The sequence below is a fragment of the Schistocerca nitens genome, chromosome 2 (assembly GCF_023898315.1).
Source record: "Schistocerca nitens isolate TAMUIC-IGC-003100 chromosome 2, iqSchNite1.1, whole genome shotgun sequence".
NCBI lineage: Eukaryota > Metazoa > Arthropoda > Insecta > Orthoptera > Acrididae > Schistocerca > Schistocerca nitens.
Window position 1 is genome coordinate 34,148,318 of NC_064615.1, and position 16,766 is coordinate 34,165,083.

Below are 16,766 nucleotides of genomic sequence, written 5' to 3' on the forward strand. Positions count from 1 at the left end.
AGAAAGCAGGTGCTGGAAGCTGTGAATACTATTGAACCATCGGTTTAGTAATTAATGGTTGCAGAATACTGACACACATTATTTACAGAAGAATTAAGAAACTGGTAGATAATGATGATGGTAAAAACCAATCTGGGCTTCCAAGAAATTTGGCAACAACAAAACTACATATATAGCATTTGTACATATAGAAAAAGCTTTTGACAATGTTGACAGTAAAACACTTTCAAATTCTGAAGGTAGTAGGGATAAAATATAGGTAGTAGAAGGTTATTTACAACTTGAACAGAAATTAGAGTGAGGGAGTTAAATTTCAGGGAGAACAAATAACAACTTTGAATTTTTATTTTATAAAATAAATAAAAAATTAACATGCAGCATGTAAAAGACATTTTTATTGTAAACTACTGCAATTTATATACAAGTGCTGTGAGAATGGCCACCACAAGGACCTGTTACATAAGCCCTGCCAGGCATTTCTATTTGGCCTCTACCATAAATTCAGAATTCCAGGACACCCACTGAAGATTCCTTGTTTAATGGGCAAAACATGTTTGGGTCCACAAAAAAAAAAATTAAATATTAATGCGCATCACACAAAAGGCTTTTTTCTTGTAAACTAATGCAATCTAAAAACTTTCAGGTTAGCTGATGATTTTGTCATAGATGGCAAAGGACTTGGAAGAGCAGTTCAACAGAATGTATATTGTCACAAAAAAAAGGTTATTAAATGACAATCAAAGTAAAACAACGATGATGGAATGCAAGCAAACTGAATCAGGCAATACTGAGGGAATTAGACTAAGAAATATGGCATTAGAAGTAGTAGAAAAGTTTGCTATTTCAGCAGAAAAAGAAATGGTAATGTCCACAGACAAGAGGATATAAAATACAGGGGCAAAAAAAAATAAATGGAAATGACCCAGAAGAGAGGATATAAAATACAGACTGGCAATAGCAAGTAAATTATTTTGCCTATAAGAGAAATTTGTTAACACTGGATATAAATTTTAATGTTAGGGAGCCTTTTCTGAAGGTATAGACGTGAAACTTGCATGAAAGACAGTTGAGACACGATAAGAATCGAAGCTTTTAAATGTAATGCTACAGGAGGATGCTGAAGATGTGATGGGTATACATTGGATATCATGAAACCAATGCAGGGTCCCATCCTACCTAAATGTGCAGAAACCGAGTATCCTGTTTCTAACTAATTAATGGTTTGTTTCTGTACTAAATGTGCTAAAGCTCAGTGCCAAAGAGTGTAGTGTTATCGTAAAAATACCTGCTTCACAGGTAATGGATAATGCACACAAACTGAACCTATATGAAAGGTAATTTTGCTTTGATTATTACTATGAACTATTTTCTGAAGTTAATTGAACTTAATATTTGAATTACTTGCTTTAAAGTATGAACGTATAAACTATTTCAAGTGGGGTTAGAAAGCAATATTGGCAAATTGCATTTTGTTTCTGAAATAGTCACAGAATTTGCCTGTAAAGACAGTTTCAGATTATGGGCCCCCACTATAATCTTTTCTATTATAAGAAAGATAAACTAAATACTGCTTTTGCTAAAGAAATCTGAAGCATTTCCATAGAAGTGTGAGCATAAAAAAAGTGTCTGTGTAATGTTATTTAACTTCACTTGTGGTGTCTGTATGTTAGTTAAACCAGGACTCTGGCCATGCTCAATTTTAGTCTAGTGAGGTCATTAGTAACATCTTATTGCTGAGTTAGCTATCGACTGTAACAGTAACTATTATTACTATGAGTGAAATAACTTTTAAAATTCCTATGATTGCTGATTTGTGTAAATAGTAACTACTGTTACCCACTACTCACTTTGTCCGGTAGTCACGTGTGTTCATTGCACTATTCAAAAGGAGTATATATGAAAGTCAATTTAGTATCTCTTATTAAATTTTCTTGAGACATAATGTTTTAAATTATGATGCCTAATTAGGCTGGCAACCATTTATTATTTCATTTGTGTGAATGTCAATACTAGTATTACCTCCAAAGTGAAGTCTTTCAGTTTTCTATTAATTGCCGCTTATACAAAATTAACGTTTTGATACCCTCTGTCCATTAGGAATACAAACGGCCAAACATCAAATTCCTCCCAGAGGGTAATGCTAGTTTGTGAGCATAATGTTATACTTGGCGCAAACCTGCAGGCTAGTGTTATAAGGTCCTACATTATCATTATATTGAAGTTACTTATAATGTTTATAAAATCAAGGCAAATGCCCTATAAGCTCAAGCATTAAAAATACGAATAAAAAGAGTCATGGGAATCAAGCTCCACCTAATACGAAAAGACACCTCTCAAGGTTGGTCACTGCTCTGGGAAAACACAGATCACATTGTGTGTGGGAACTGGGGAACAGTATGTAGTGAACATGAACACTCTTTGAAGAAAAATACAGGTCTGAAATGGTCTCTTGCATAAGGTGGGATTTCTCCTCAACTAAGCTACCATGTGTAACTTTTTAAACATATGAGTATCCTTTGCTGAATATCTTCCTTATACGATGAGTGATTGTCTTCACTTAGTCCACAGTTAACATGGAACATTCTTACTGTTTTTCTTGTTTTACTGTACTCATTTCTTATATAAAGATTTGTTCTATTGTTTTCTTATAATATTCTTTGTTGCTCCTCTACCACATTGCATATTTGTTGCTCATAATTTTGTGATCTCTCATCTTTTTCTCTTGCACTGAACTTACTACTCACAATTAATATTATCTTACCTGAAGGAAACCAACAAATTTTGTAACACCCCATCCAAGGCGTCTTGTGTCAGGTTCAACAAGAATAAACTGCATTACATCAATAACAAGAAATCGTCGAATTTTGTGTCCTTCTTTGTTAACCACAGTGCATGCAATCAGGTCGCTGTTATCTGCACAAAGAGAAAGCCATATGAAACATGGAAACAATACAGTAACAATTTCAACAATAAACTAAATCCTAAAATAGTAACTGGAAGCATGCTGTCAGATGATCACATGAAAATACAGATAATACAGACTGGTTTTACAGTATATTGATAATTTTTACTTTTTGGACCATATGACTACAACTGAATGAAACACAATTGTAGTAACACTGTTCACGTTTACGTCGCACTTCACTTAGCGTAGACCGGGACTGTGCCCTAGGCATGCCCGATGTTAACTGACTGGGCACGGCCCGTGCTGCCTGAGTTTTTGTGTTACGCCGGCAGAGGTCGCGTCCGAATTCTTGCGTGCCCTCTGGTGGACGGGACTCTACTTGCGGCAACTACCGTCCGTGACGCGCCGTGCCGATGTGCGCCTCCCGCAATCTTTCTCCTCCTTCGGGGGGGTGAAGCCACTGTGATCCACTGCGTCGGAATGTGGAGCGTCGGGCAGGAGTGATGACCTCCACATCCATTGGAAGGCCGGAGTCGAGGGGATCTGCCAACCCTCGAGCCGGAACCTTCGAATACGGCTGGAAGTGACCCACACGAAGAGGCCCCCGTCGTCCCAACACCGGAGCCCAGGACAGAACAGGCGACAAGCTGTCGAACTCCGGATCCTGTTCCACCTCAGGAGGGGCAAGACCCAGTGGCGGGGACGATGGGGAAGTGATGACCAAAGGTGAACCAGCCTCCTGAGAAACCGGGCCTGCGAGGGGGTCCGGCTCTCGCTGGGGCATCTCGAACGATGGCGATGCCGGTGCTGGAGCTACTGGAGGCTGCCAAGGCTGAGAGCCATTGCAGTGTGGCAGAGTCACAGCGGGGAGAGGCGGTAACGTCCCCTGAGAAACCAACACGGGTGCCGGCAATGGGGAAGCCGGTGTCCGAGAGGTCGGAGGGTGGGTGCCCAAACGTGGACGTAGCTGATTTTGGTGACGACGTACCACCCGGTCCCCTGCCTGCAAGGTATAGAGCCGGCGGCCATTTCGGCGCAGGACCACTGCCGGTAGCCAACGTGGATTGCGACCAAACCCACGTGCCCAGACCGACATACCCAGTGGAAAGGCAGGTACTCCGTTTTGCGAAGACTGGTGAGGACCAGGCTGGAGGAGGTGCAGCAGAGTCCTAGGTTGGCACCCGTGGAGGAGCTCTGCGGGGCTGCGTTCTCCCATTGGTGTAGTCCGGTATGCCGTCAGGAAAAACGTCAATGCCTCCTCCGCAGGAAATTCGTGCACATACTTTTTCATCTGCGTCAATTGTGCGCACCATGCGCTCGGCTTCCCCATTTGATTGTGGATGGAAGGGGGGAGAGCAAACGTGCCGAATACCGAAGCGCCTACAAAAATCCTGGAAGGTCTGCGAAATAAACTGCGGTCCATTGTCCGAGACCAGGGTGATTGGCAGACCTTCCACAGAAAAGATTTTTGCTAGTGCCTGGATTGCAACTTCTGAAGTGGTGGAGGAGCAGCGAACCACATATGGTAATCAGGAATAAGCATCAATGACAATGAGCCAAAAGCCATTGAGAAACGGGCCCGCAAAATCGATGTGAACACGTTCCCATGCTTGGGTTGCCGGCGGCCATGAAGAGAACGCTGCCCTGGGAGATGCCTGTTGGCTCGCACACTGGGAACAGGCGGCCACCAAGTGCTCAATTTCTCTGTCAATATCGGGCCAGTACACATGTCTGCGAGCCAAGGTTTTAGTACGGGAAACACCCCAGTGCCCCGCATGTAATAACGTGAGGACCTCCATTCGTAAACTTGCAGGAACAACCACGCGAGGAGCTGTATCCTCCGTAGCCAGAAGGAGAACTCCTTCCAAGACCAAGAGGCGGTCTCGTAGAATAAAATAATTACGAAGAGGGTCCGAGGCCCGGCCTGGAGGGCGGCATGACCACCCCTGCTGAATGAGGCGAACTACTTGCCAGAGAACCGGGTCAGCTGCCGTTTCCCTGGCGACTCGAGAACTAGTGATCGGGAAGCCATCAACCGCTTGGCCGGACGCCACATCCAAATGAAAACACATAATCTCCTCTCGATCGAACGTAGGATCCGGGCCCACCGGAAGACGGGAAAGAGCATCGGCGTTGGCATACTGTCCGGTAGGGCGAAAATGAATGTCATAATGGTACTTAGAGAGGAACAAGGCCCAGCGCTGTAGTCTGTGGGCTGCCCTATCCAGGATCAGAGAGGCGGGGCCAAATAACGATATTAACGGCTTATGGTCAGTGATTAACTGAAACTTCGCGCCATACAGGAAAGGGTGAAACTTGGTAACAGCGTAGACAATGGCCAAAGCCTCTTTTTCCACCTGGGAGTAATGGGCCTGCACGGGACTAAGAGTTTTAGACGCAAATGTCAGTGGTTGCTCGGAACCATCTGCATTGCGATGGGCCAGGACCACCCCCACGCCATACTGCGAAGCATCTGTAGCCAGGACCAACGGCTTATGGGGGTCAAAAGTAGCCAAACAAGGCGCTGACGTGAGGAGGCCCTTCAACGAGGTGAACGCTCGCTCGCATGCAGGCGACCAATCAAAAGGAACACCCTTGCGCAGAAGGCAGTACAAGGGGTGGGCTATGGTGGAAGCCCTAGGAATGAACTGGTGGTAATAGGCTATCTTGCCTAAAAAAGCTTGTAACTCTTTCAGCGAAGCGGGCCGGGGAAGATCTACGATACCTTGGACCAAACTTCCTAGTGGCCGGACGCCGTGCCGAGAGATGGTGTAGCCCACATACTCAATGGACGGTTGGAAGACGTTTGACTTATGCAGGTTGCAACGCAAGCCCACAGACCTGAATTTGAGAAAGAGGATGCGAAGGTTGTGCAAGTGTTCCTTCGTGCTGCGGCCTGTGACAATTATGTCATGCAGGTAATTAATACAATGAGGGATTGTCGACATGACGTGCTCAAGATAACACTGGAATATCGCCAGGGCACTGGATATTCTGAAGGCCAACCGCTGGTATCGGTAAAGGCCAAACGGGGTGTTGACGACCGCCAGCCGTTTGGAGTCCTCATCAAGTGGTATCTGATGATAAGCCTCCAAAAGATCGATTTTCGAAAAATATTGGCCTCCCGCCACGGCGGAGAACAATTCATCAGCACGAGGCACAGGATAGGTGTCCACCACCAATTGGGAATTAATGGTGGCCTTGAAATCGCCACAAAGACGTAATTTTCCCGAGGGCTTCCTTACAATAATGAGGGGCGAAGCCCACTCACTAGAAGAAATGGGAAGAACGACCCCTAGGGCTGTCAGCCGGTCTAGCTCTTCCTTTACCTGAGGGCGGAGAGCCAAAGGGATCTGCCTCGCGCGTAGAAAACGCGGGCGAGCCGACGCCTTCAACGTTAAGTGAGCTTCAAAATCTGAAACACGCCCCAGGCCCTCCTCAAAAATATCTGGAAAGTCTGAGATCAAAGATTCCAATGATTGATAGGGAACGTCTTCGGAGACCAACTGTATGGTGTCAGCGATAGAAAAACCGAAAGCTTGAAAGGCATCCAGGCCAAAAAGGTTAGCGGAGCTCGCATCACTGACAACAATAAAAGTAATAGGCCGAATGACTGATTTGTAAATCACGTCAGTAGTGAATTCACCCAGTAGGGGAATGAACTGTTTACCATAACCGCATAGACGCCGGTAAACTGGCGCCAGCGGGGGCGATCCAAGGTCGGAATAAGTTTGTGCATTCAACAACGAAACTGCCGCGCCCGTATCTACTTGCAGTTGTAACCGGCGCGACAGAACCGACACCTCGATAAAGAGTTTGCATGCTGATGCGTCGGGAGCCTGGCCCGATGAAACTTCCTGAATGTCCACGTCCATGTCCTCTGTACCTGCTTCCTTCGATTCTTTTGAGGCTGAGCGGCAAACTTTAACAATGTGACCTTTTTTATAACATTTGCGACAAACGGCCCAACGCTGGGGGCACTCTGACCGATCCTGATGTATATAGCACGACACACAGGACGGTAACAGGGGCCGGCGGCCAGAATTCTGTTTACGCGCCGTGCGGGAGCGGCCGTAACGGCCGGATTGTACCGCTCGCACGTCGTCCACCCCGGACACAGTGGACGCGGACGCGCCGCCGTGAACGCCGCGACGTCGCACCACGCTTCCAGCTGTCGACCTGCGGCATGAGAGACTTCATACGATTGAGCAATGGACAGGACTTCCTCAAGGAAAGGGTCTTCTAACTGCAGGGCCCATTGCCGGACCTCCCTATCAGAGGCCGAACGAACAATGACGTCGTGTACCATAACGTGGGCATACGACTCTCGCAACTGCTCCGTGACAAAATGACACCTGCGACTAAGACCGTGCAGGGTAGCAGCCCACGCCCTGTAAGACTGATGGGGCTGCTTCTTGCATTGATAGAACTCGACCCTAGCTGCCACAACATGCGTGCGGTGGCGATAATATGAAGACAGCAATGAACACAATGCGTCAAAAGACAAGGACGAGGGTTCCTGCAATGGCGCTAGCTGCCGCAAAACTTGATACAGCGAGGGAGATATCCAAGACAAGAAGAGAGCACGACATACCTCCGCATCGGCAACATGAAACGCCTGGAAATGCTGCCGAAGGCGATGTTCATATGCGTCCCAATCCTCCGCCGTCTCGTCATACGGGGGAAAGGGAGGAGGGAACTGCGCCGGAGCAGACGGCGTGGAGAGCAACGCCGGAAGCACTTGTTTCATGGTGGCCATGAGCTCCGTCTGCTGCGCCACCAAAACCCGCACCAAATCCTCCATGCCATGGAGAAGCTGCGAAACCGGAACAATGACGCAACACGCGAAAGAACGACCCTACTCGTCGCCAATTGTGTAGTAACACTGTTCACGTTACGTCGCACTTCACTTAGCGTAGACCGGGACTGTGTCCTAGGCATGCCCGATGTTAACTGACCGGGCATGGCCCGTGCTGCCGGAGTTGTTGTTGTTGTTGTTGTTACGCCGGCAGAGGTCGCATCCGAATTCTCGCGTGATCTCTGGTGGACGGGACTCTACTTGCGGCAACTACCGACTGTGACGTGCCGTGCCAATGTGCGCCTCCTGCGATCTTTCTGGTGGCTACTCCACCCCCCTTCTAACAGACGTGTACCGCAAGTCTCTAGAGGAGCGGAAGGTTCCAAATGATTGGAAAAGAGCACAGGTAGTCCCAGTCTTCAAGAAGGGTCGTCGAGCAGATGCACAAAACTATAGACCTATATCTCTTATGTCTATCTGTTGTAGAATTTTAGAACATGTTTTTTGCTCGAGTATCATGTCGTTTTTGGAAACCCCGAATCTACTATGTAGGAATCAACATGGATTCCAGAAACAGCAATCGTGTGAGACCCAACTCGCTTTATTTGTTCATGAGACCCAGAAAATATTAGATACAGGCTCCAAAGTAGATGCTATTTTCCTTGACTTCCGGAAGATAGTAAGAGCCTACGGAATATCAGACCAGCTGTGTGGCTGGATTGAAGAGTTTTTAGCAAACAGAACACAGCATGTTGTTATCAATGGAGAGACGTCTACAGACGTTAAAATAACCTCTGGCGTGCCACAGGGGAGTGTTATGAGACCATTGCTTTTCACAATATATATAAATGACCTAGTAGATAGTCTCGGAAGTTCCATGCGGCTTTTCGCGGATGATGCTGTAGTATACAGAGAAGTTGCAGCATTAGAAAATTGTAGCGAAATGCAGGAAGATCTGCAGCGGATAGGCACTTGGTGCAGGGAGTGGCAACTGACCCTTAACATAGACAAATGTAATGTATTGCGAATACATAGAAAGAAGGATCCTTTATTGTATGATTATATGATAGCGGAACAAACACTGGTAGCAGTTACTTCTGTAAAATATCTGGGAGTATGCGTGCGGAACGATTTGAAGTGGAATGATCATATAAAATTAATTGTTGGTAAGGCGGGTACCAGGTTGAGATTCATTGGGAGAGTCCTTAGAAAATGTAGTCCATCAACAAATGAGGTGGCTTACAAAACACTCGTTCGACCTATACTTGAGTATTGCTCATCAGTGTGGGATCCGTACCAGATCGGGTTGACAGAGGAGATAGAGAAGATCCAAAGAAGAGCGGCGCATTTCATCACAGGATTATTTGGTAACCGTGATAGCGTTACGGAGATGTTTAACAAACTCAAGTGGCAGACTCTGCAAGAGAGGCGCTCTGCATCGTGGTGTAGCTTGCTCACCAGGTTTCGAGAGGGTGCGTTTCTGGATGAGGTATCGAATATATTGCTTCCCCCTACTTATACCTCCCGAGGAGATCAGGAATGTAAAATTAGAGAGATTCGAGCGCGCACAGAGGCTTTCAGACAGTCGTTCTTCCCGTGAACCATACGCGACTGGAACAGGAAAGGGAGGTAATGACAGTGGCACGTAAAGTGCCCTCCGCCACACACCGTTGGGTGGCTTGCGGAGTATAAATGTAGATGTAGATGTAGGGGTACAGACAGACAGTCATGCAAAATACTTTGGAACATGTTTTCTGAAAAACTGTCTTGAACAGCTAGCTCAGCAGCCCACACAGAATGCGAATATCTTAGATCTTGTAGCTGCAAATAGGGTGGACCTTACCAGTAATGTCAGTATAAAAATGGGGATTAGCAATCATGATGTCATTATAGCAACTGCTGTTGTGGTCTTCAGTCCCGAGACTGGTTTGATGCAGCTCTCCATGCTACTCTATCATGTGCAAGCTTCTTCATCTCCCAGTACCTACTGCAGCCTACATCCTTCTGAATCTGCTTAGTGTATTCATCTCTTGGTCTCCCTCTACGATTTTTACCCTCCACGCTGCCCTCCAATGCTAAATTTGTGATCCCTTGATGCCTCAAAACATGTCCTACCAACCGATCCCTTCTTCTAGTCAAGTTGTGCCACAAACTTCTCTTCTCCCCAATCCTATTCAATACCTCCTCATTAGTTACGTGATCTACCCACCTTATCTTCAGCATTCTTCTGTAGCACCACATTTCGAAAGCTTCTATTCTCTTCTTGTCCAAACTGGTTATCGTCCATGTTTCACTTCCATACATGGCTACACTCCATACAAATACTTTCAGAAACGACTTCCTGACACTTAAATCTATACTCGATGTTAACAAATTTCTCTTCTTCAGAAATGCTTTCCTTGCCATTGCCAGTCTACATTTTATATCCTCTCTACTTCGACCATCATCAGTTATTTTACTCCCTAAATAGCAAAACTCCTTTACTACTTTAAGTGTCTCATTTCCTAATCTAATCCCCTCAGCATCACCTGATTTAATTTGACTACATTCAACCATTATCCTCGTTTTGCTTTTGTTGATGTTCATCTTATATCCTCCTTTCAAGACACTGTCCATTCCGTTCAACTGCTCTTCCAAGTCCTTAGCTGTCTCTGACAGAATTACAATGTCATCAGCGAACCTCAAAGTTTTTACTTCTTCTCCATGAATTTTAATACCTACTCCGAATTTTTCTTTTGTTTCCTTTACTGCTTGCTCAATATACAGATTGAATAACATCGGGGAGAGGCTACAACCCTGTCTCACTCCTTTCCCAACCACTGCTTCCCTTTCATGCACCTCGACTCTTATAACTGCCATCTGGTTTCTGTACAAATTGTAAATAGCCTTTCGCTCCCTGTATTTTACCCCTGCCACCTTCAGAATTTGAAAGAGAGTATTCCAGTTAACGTTGTCAAAAGCTTTCTCTAAGACTACAAATGCTAGAAACATAGGTTTGCCTTTTCTTAATCTTTCTTCTAAGATAAGTCGTAAGGTTAGTATTGCCTCACGTGTTCCAACATTTCTACGGAATCCAAACTGATCTTCCCCGAGGTCCGCTTCTACCAGTTTTTCCATTCGTCTGTAAAGAATTCGCGTTAGTATTTTGCAGCTGTGACTTATTAAACTGATAGTTCAGTAATTTTCACATCTGTCAACACCTGCTTTCTTTGGGATTGGAATTATTATATTCTTCTTGAAGTCTGTGGGTATTTCGTCTGTCTCATACATCTTGCTCACCAGATGGTAGAGTTTTGTCATGACTGGCTCTCCCAAGGCCATCAGTAGTTGTAATGGAATGTTGTCTACTCCCGGGGCCTTGTTTCAACTCAGGTCTTTCAGTGCTCTGTCAAACTCTTCACGCAGTATCTTATCTCCCATTTCATCTTCATCTACATCCTCTTCCATTTCCATAATATTGTCCTCAAGTACATCGCCCTTGTATAAACCCTCTATATACTCCTTCCACCTTTCTGCCTTCCCTTCTTTGCTTAGAACTGGGTTGCCATCTGAGCTCTTGATATTCATACAAGTGGTTCTCTTCTCTCCAAAGGTCTCTTTAATTTTCCTGTAGGCAGTATCTATCTTACCCCTTCCTGTAGGCAGTATCTATCTTACCCCTAGTGAGACAAGCCTCTACATCCTTACATTTGTCCTCTAGCCATCCCTGCTTAGCCATTTTGCACTTTCTGTCGATCTCATTTTTGAGATGTTTGTATTCCTTTTTGCCTGCTTCATTTACTGCATTTTTATATTTTCTCCTTTCATCAATTAAATTCAATATTACTTCTGTTACCCAAGGATTTCTATTAGCCCTCGTCTTTTTACCTACTTGATCGTCTGCTGCCTTCACTACTTCATCCCTCAGAGCTACCCATTCTTCTTCTACTGTATTTCTTTCTCCCATTCCTGTCAATTGTTCCCTTATGCTCTCCCTGAAACTCTCTACAACCTCTGGTTCTTTCAGTTTATCCAGGTCCCATCTCCTTAAATTCCCACCTTTTTGCAGTTCCTTCAGTTTCAATCTGCAGTTCATAACCAATATATTGTGGTCAGAGTCCACATCTGCCCCTGGAAATGTCTTACAATTTAAAACCTGGTTCCTAAATCTCTGTCTTACCATTATATAATCTATCTGATACCTTTTAGTATCTCCAGGATTCTTCCAGGTATACAACCTTCTTTTATGATTCTTGAACCAAGTGTTAGCTATGATTAAGTTATGCTCTGTGCAAAATTCTACAAGGCGGCTTCCTCTTTCATTTCTTCCCCCCAATCCATATTCACCTACTATGTTTCCTTCTCTCCCTTTTCCTACTGACGAATTCCAGTCACCCATGACTATTAAATTTTCGTCTCCCTTCACTACCTGAATAATTTCTTTTATCTCGTCATACATTTTATCAATTTCTTCATCATCTGCAGAGCTAGTTGGCATATAAACTTGTACTACTGTAGTAGGCATGGGCTTTGTGTCTATCTTGGCCACAATAATGCGTTCACTATGCTGTTTGCAGTAGCTAACCCGCACTCCTATTTTTTTTATTCATTATTAAACCTACTCCTGCATTACCCCTATTTGATTTTGTATATATAACCCTGTAATCACCTGACCAAAAGTCTTGTTCCTCCTGCCACCGAACTTCACTAATTCCCACTATATCTAACTTTAACCTATCCATTTCCCTTTTTAAATTTTCTAACCTACCTGCCCGATTAAGGGATCTGACATTCCACGCTCCGATCCGTAGAATGCCAGTTTTATTTCTCCTGATAACGACGTCCTCTTGAGTCGTCCCCGCCCGGAGATCCGAATGGGGGACTATTTTACCTCTGGAATATTTTACCCAAGAGGACGCCATCATCATTTAATCATACAGTAAAGCTGCATGTCCTCGGGAAAAATTACGGCTGTAGTTTCCCCTTGCTTTCAGCCGTTCGCAGTACCAGCACAGCAAGGCCGTTTTGGTTAATGTTACAAGGCCAGATCAGTCAATCATCCAGACTGTTGCCCCTGCAACTACTGAAAAGGCTGCTACCCCTCTTCAGGAACCACATGTTTGTCTGGCCTCTCAACAGATACCCCTCCGTTGTGGTTGCACCTACGGTACGGCCATCTGTATCGCTGAGGCACACAAGCCTCCCCACCAACGGCAAGGTCCGTGGTTCATGGGGGTTCTGTACTCATGAGACATAAAATTATTTTTCTGAATTCCACATAAAGTGTCCAGGAACACCTCAAAGTGAAAATTGATTAAGTCAAATGCTGTGATGGCTCTTTACAAAGTACAAGGCATTTTCCTCCACTTCCTTGTCCAATATGAGATCGTGTTTATAATTGGTGTATCATTGATATTTCCCTTTTTCGGTATTTTATTGAAGGGCAAATGAAAAAATAATAAGAACATATAGCTGCCCCTGCTTCAGTATCACTTTGTTCCTGTCAGCATATATGAGTGTGTAAAGGCCATATAATGCTTTGAAAACACACCAATTTCTGTATTACATAATTCTCTCTCTTCTTACTTTGGTTGCTGTATCATACATACATCCTACAGGCATTAAGAGCAGTCCACATTCACAATTACACAGCAGTGAAGAGTCCCCTTGTGTAATCAACATTATCTTTATGTAATCTTTACTTCTGTGTAAGGTAAATAAGGGATAAAAGAAAAGAGGGTTGGTGATGACTGTACATGGGGAGTGGAGGAAGAGGGCAGGAAACAGTGAGGAGGGGAGAGAAGGATGAGAGAAGTAGCAGAGGTGGAAGGAAGCCACTAAAGTACACAGGGACAACAGATTTATCATTTATTTGAACATAGAAGTTGTTAGCAAAATAATATATTAAAATAAAATATTACACATTGGCTAAAAAACTTAACAAGTTTCGTTAACCAGCACTTACTTAGATCTAGAACAACATCAACTTGAACACACGACTGTGGGTTTGTGAGAGGCAACTGAGTTTCAGGCTCTCCTCTAAGGGTCAATGACAGATCTCTGACCAAGAAGAACACTCTTATTGCCCGTCTTGCCCGTTCAACCTGCAAATACGAATGCCTTTTGAAAAAATAAACAACCAAAGTTATTGTAAGCTACAGAAACACAGTTATGAATCTGCTCAAATGTTATGATTACAGTACTAAAAGAAAAGAAATTATTTTAATGGTAACAACAACTACAAAAAAATTGTATAATATTTAGCTTTCAGGATTAAACATTTAAAAGGAGAAGCCAGCCACTCTGCAACACATTAAAATCTCCACCCTAAATGCAAAAGGGTGGAGGACACAAGAGGCATTTAAATCGGGCAGTTCACACATGGATTAGTAGGCAGGAACAAATGCCCACAGAATACTATGTGACAAAACCAATCTCTGTTTTACACAAACAAAAACAAAACAGAATTGTTTATTCCACCCAACTGTAATCTTTGAATTGCATTGTGAATATGTTGCTCATATGGATGTATGCAAAAATAAAGCATAATATGAGCAACATATTCACAATGCAATTCAAAGATTACAGTGGACACAAGAAAATGTAATCACAAACATAATGCAATGAAACTAGGTTTTACATCATGTCAGATATTTTTCATTTTTGATATGTGCTAAGGCGCATTTATTTCCACTTGATACGAACCACATGACTGAAACTGCAATTATAGATTTTACAAATAATAATTTTATGGTCAAAAGGTAACAACGAAGTTATTTACAAACTTTTACATGACTGTCAATCCTAGCTATGAGAAGTTAATCTTAGTTTTTTGTCAAGATTTCTCAAATATATTATTTTGCAAAGCCACAAAACTCTTTTGCCCAGACACACAGTTTACTACTGGACTCTATGGCTCACTCACAAGGCATACATGAAAAATATTGTTACCTAAATCCCGTATTTCAAATTGAAAACACAGATATTCATGCCACATTTTCCATATTCAAAGTTCACTACCACGCCATCAGGAGTGCAGCAGTCATTATCCATTACCATATCATGGATCCTGCACTTATTATAATTTGGTGTTCTGTGATGGCACCAGAGAATTGAGCACATCGACACATCGTTACATTCATGTACTTTTTATTTTGCAAACAGTTTCTTATGCACTTTATGTTGTGTTATCTAAATTAATACATATAGATCCAAGAAAAACTATAAATGAAGATTGTATAGAATGTAAGTTATTGACAATATTATGAAAAGGACAGATTGCTACTCACCATGTAGAGGAGATGTTGAGTCACAAATAAGCACAACAAAAAGACTGTTAAACATGTCAGCTTTCGGTCAAAATTCCTTCTTTAAATGAAACCTGTCTTTTAGTTAAAAAAGTAAATAAAGCTGTAAACCATAAAGCCGAGAATCTCTCTTCTGAAATTATTGAACTGAGGGAGAAAATGAAAGATTGCTATATACTTTTTAGAGATACTAAAATACAATATTTCTCAACAAAATATAAACTGCTCAGAAAACACACAGAGAGTCCTTGACTAACCTAAAAGCACAGAAATAAACCTCTGAAATAAGAAACTCTAGCTGTATCAGTAAAACTGCCTGGAAAATAATGCATAAAGAAAGTGGGAAACAGAATTCCTGTGAACACAGCAACATAACATTAAAAGAAAATGGTGAAGAAATAAATGATCCAAAAGAAGTGTGGTTCAGTACAGTTGGTACAAGTGAAGTTCATGTCAAGACACAAGATTTTAATCTTGGAAAATCTAGCCAGTCCTTTTATATACACGGCTTTACGGAGAGGGACGTCCTCGCAATCATATCAGCACTTCGACCAAAAATGTCTTGTGGCTGGGATGACATTTCACCTAAACTGCTAAAGAAATGCAGGGATGAATTAGTGAAACCCCTGACTCATTTGATAAATACCTCCATCAGTAATGGTATTTTCCCTGACCTTTTGAAAATTACTGAAATTATACCAGTGCATAAAAAGGGATTAAAAACTGACACTAAAAACTACAGGCCAATATCATTAACCTCAGAACTAGGCAAATTGTTAGAGAGAGTAATACTAAATCAAGTTGAATCATATTTCACCAAACACAATCTGTTAAACAACCTACAACATGGATTTAGAAAAGGGAGATCTACTACAACAGCAGTAGTATCTTGTATACATGAAATATTAAATAAGCTGGACAAAAGTGACAAGGTAATAGGCACTTTCCTAGATATGAGTAAAGCCTTTGACACTGTGAATCATACCATTCTTCTGTGTAAGCTAGAAGAGTACGGGTTGAGAGGACTAGCCCTGAAACTACTTACCTCCTATTTGAAAGACAGGAAACAGTGCAGCTCCTAACAACCAAATCAACCTCCAGGACACTTCAATGTGGCGTGCAACAAGGAAGCATACTAGGGCATTTTCTGTTCCTTGTATACGTAAATAACTTATTTGAACCCCAAAGTTGCATGGTTGTAAGCTATGCCAATGACATATCCTTCATCAGCTGTGGCAGTGATATGCAGTCTGTGGCTAACAGCACTGAGATCAGTTTCAATACTCTGTCCACATACCTTACAGCAAACAAGCTTCTTGTAAATAAAGACAAAACAGTAATTTTAGATTACAAAAAAAGGCAGTAAGAATGGTAGCCAAGGTAAAGAAGAGAGAGCCTTGTAGAGACATCATTAGAAGATATAAAATTATTACGGTGTACTCCATGTATATATTGCAGACACTCATGTTTGTGAAACAAAATCTTGAATTTAATATGACAAACAGTAATGCACACAACTATAATACATGGGGAAAGGAAAATTTTCATAGAATTGTGACCAATAAAAAGGCAACGGACCACAGCCCACATAGAATGGGAGCAATTTTCTACAATGCACTACCCTGTGAACTCAAGAAAGCAAATCTAAATATGCTAAAGAGTAGAATGAAGCAATTATTAATAGAGAAGTGTTGTTATTCTATAGAGGAGTTGTGGTGCCATCATGGAAAACAGTGTATATAGACAATGTCTCCGATATATCAGTGGTATGAAAGAA

General features: G+C 42.8%; 1 protein-coding gene across 3 annotated transcripts in view; it reads right to left on the reverse strand.

The window, feature by feature from the left end:
* The window catches only part of LOC126235695 (protein CLEC16A homolog), a 264,873-nt gene that overhangs the window by 95,482 nt on the left and 152,625 nt on the right, over window positions 1–16,766 (reverse strand). For all 3 annotated transcript variants that reach the window (XM_049944445.1, XM_049944444.1, XM_049944446.1), the window contains exons 14-15: window positions 13,648–13,786; window positions 2,762–2,913 (exon numbers count right to left, since the gene is read on the reverse strand). In XM_049944445.1, coding sequence (XP_049800402.1) covers window positions 2,762–2,913; window positions 13,648–13,786 — 291 coding nt within the window. The remainder of the gene's footprint in view (window positions 1–2,761; window positions 2,914–13,647; window positions 13,787–16,766) is intronic.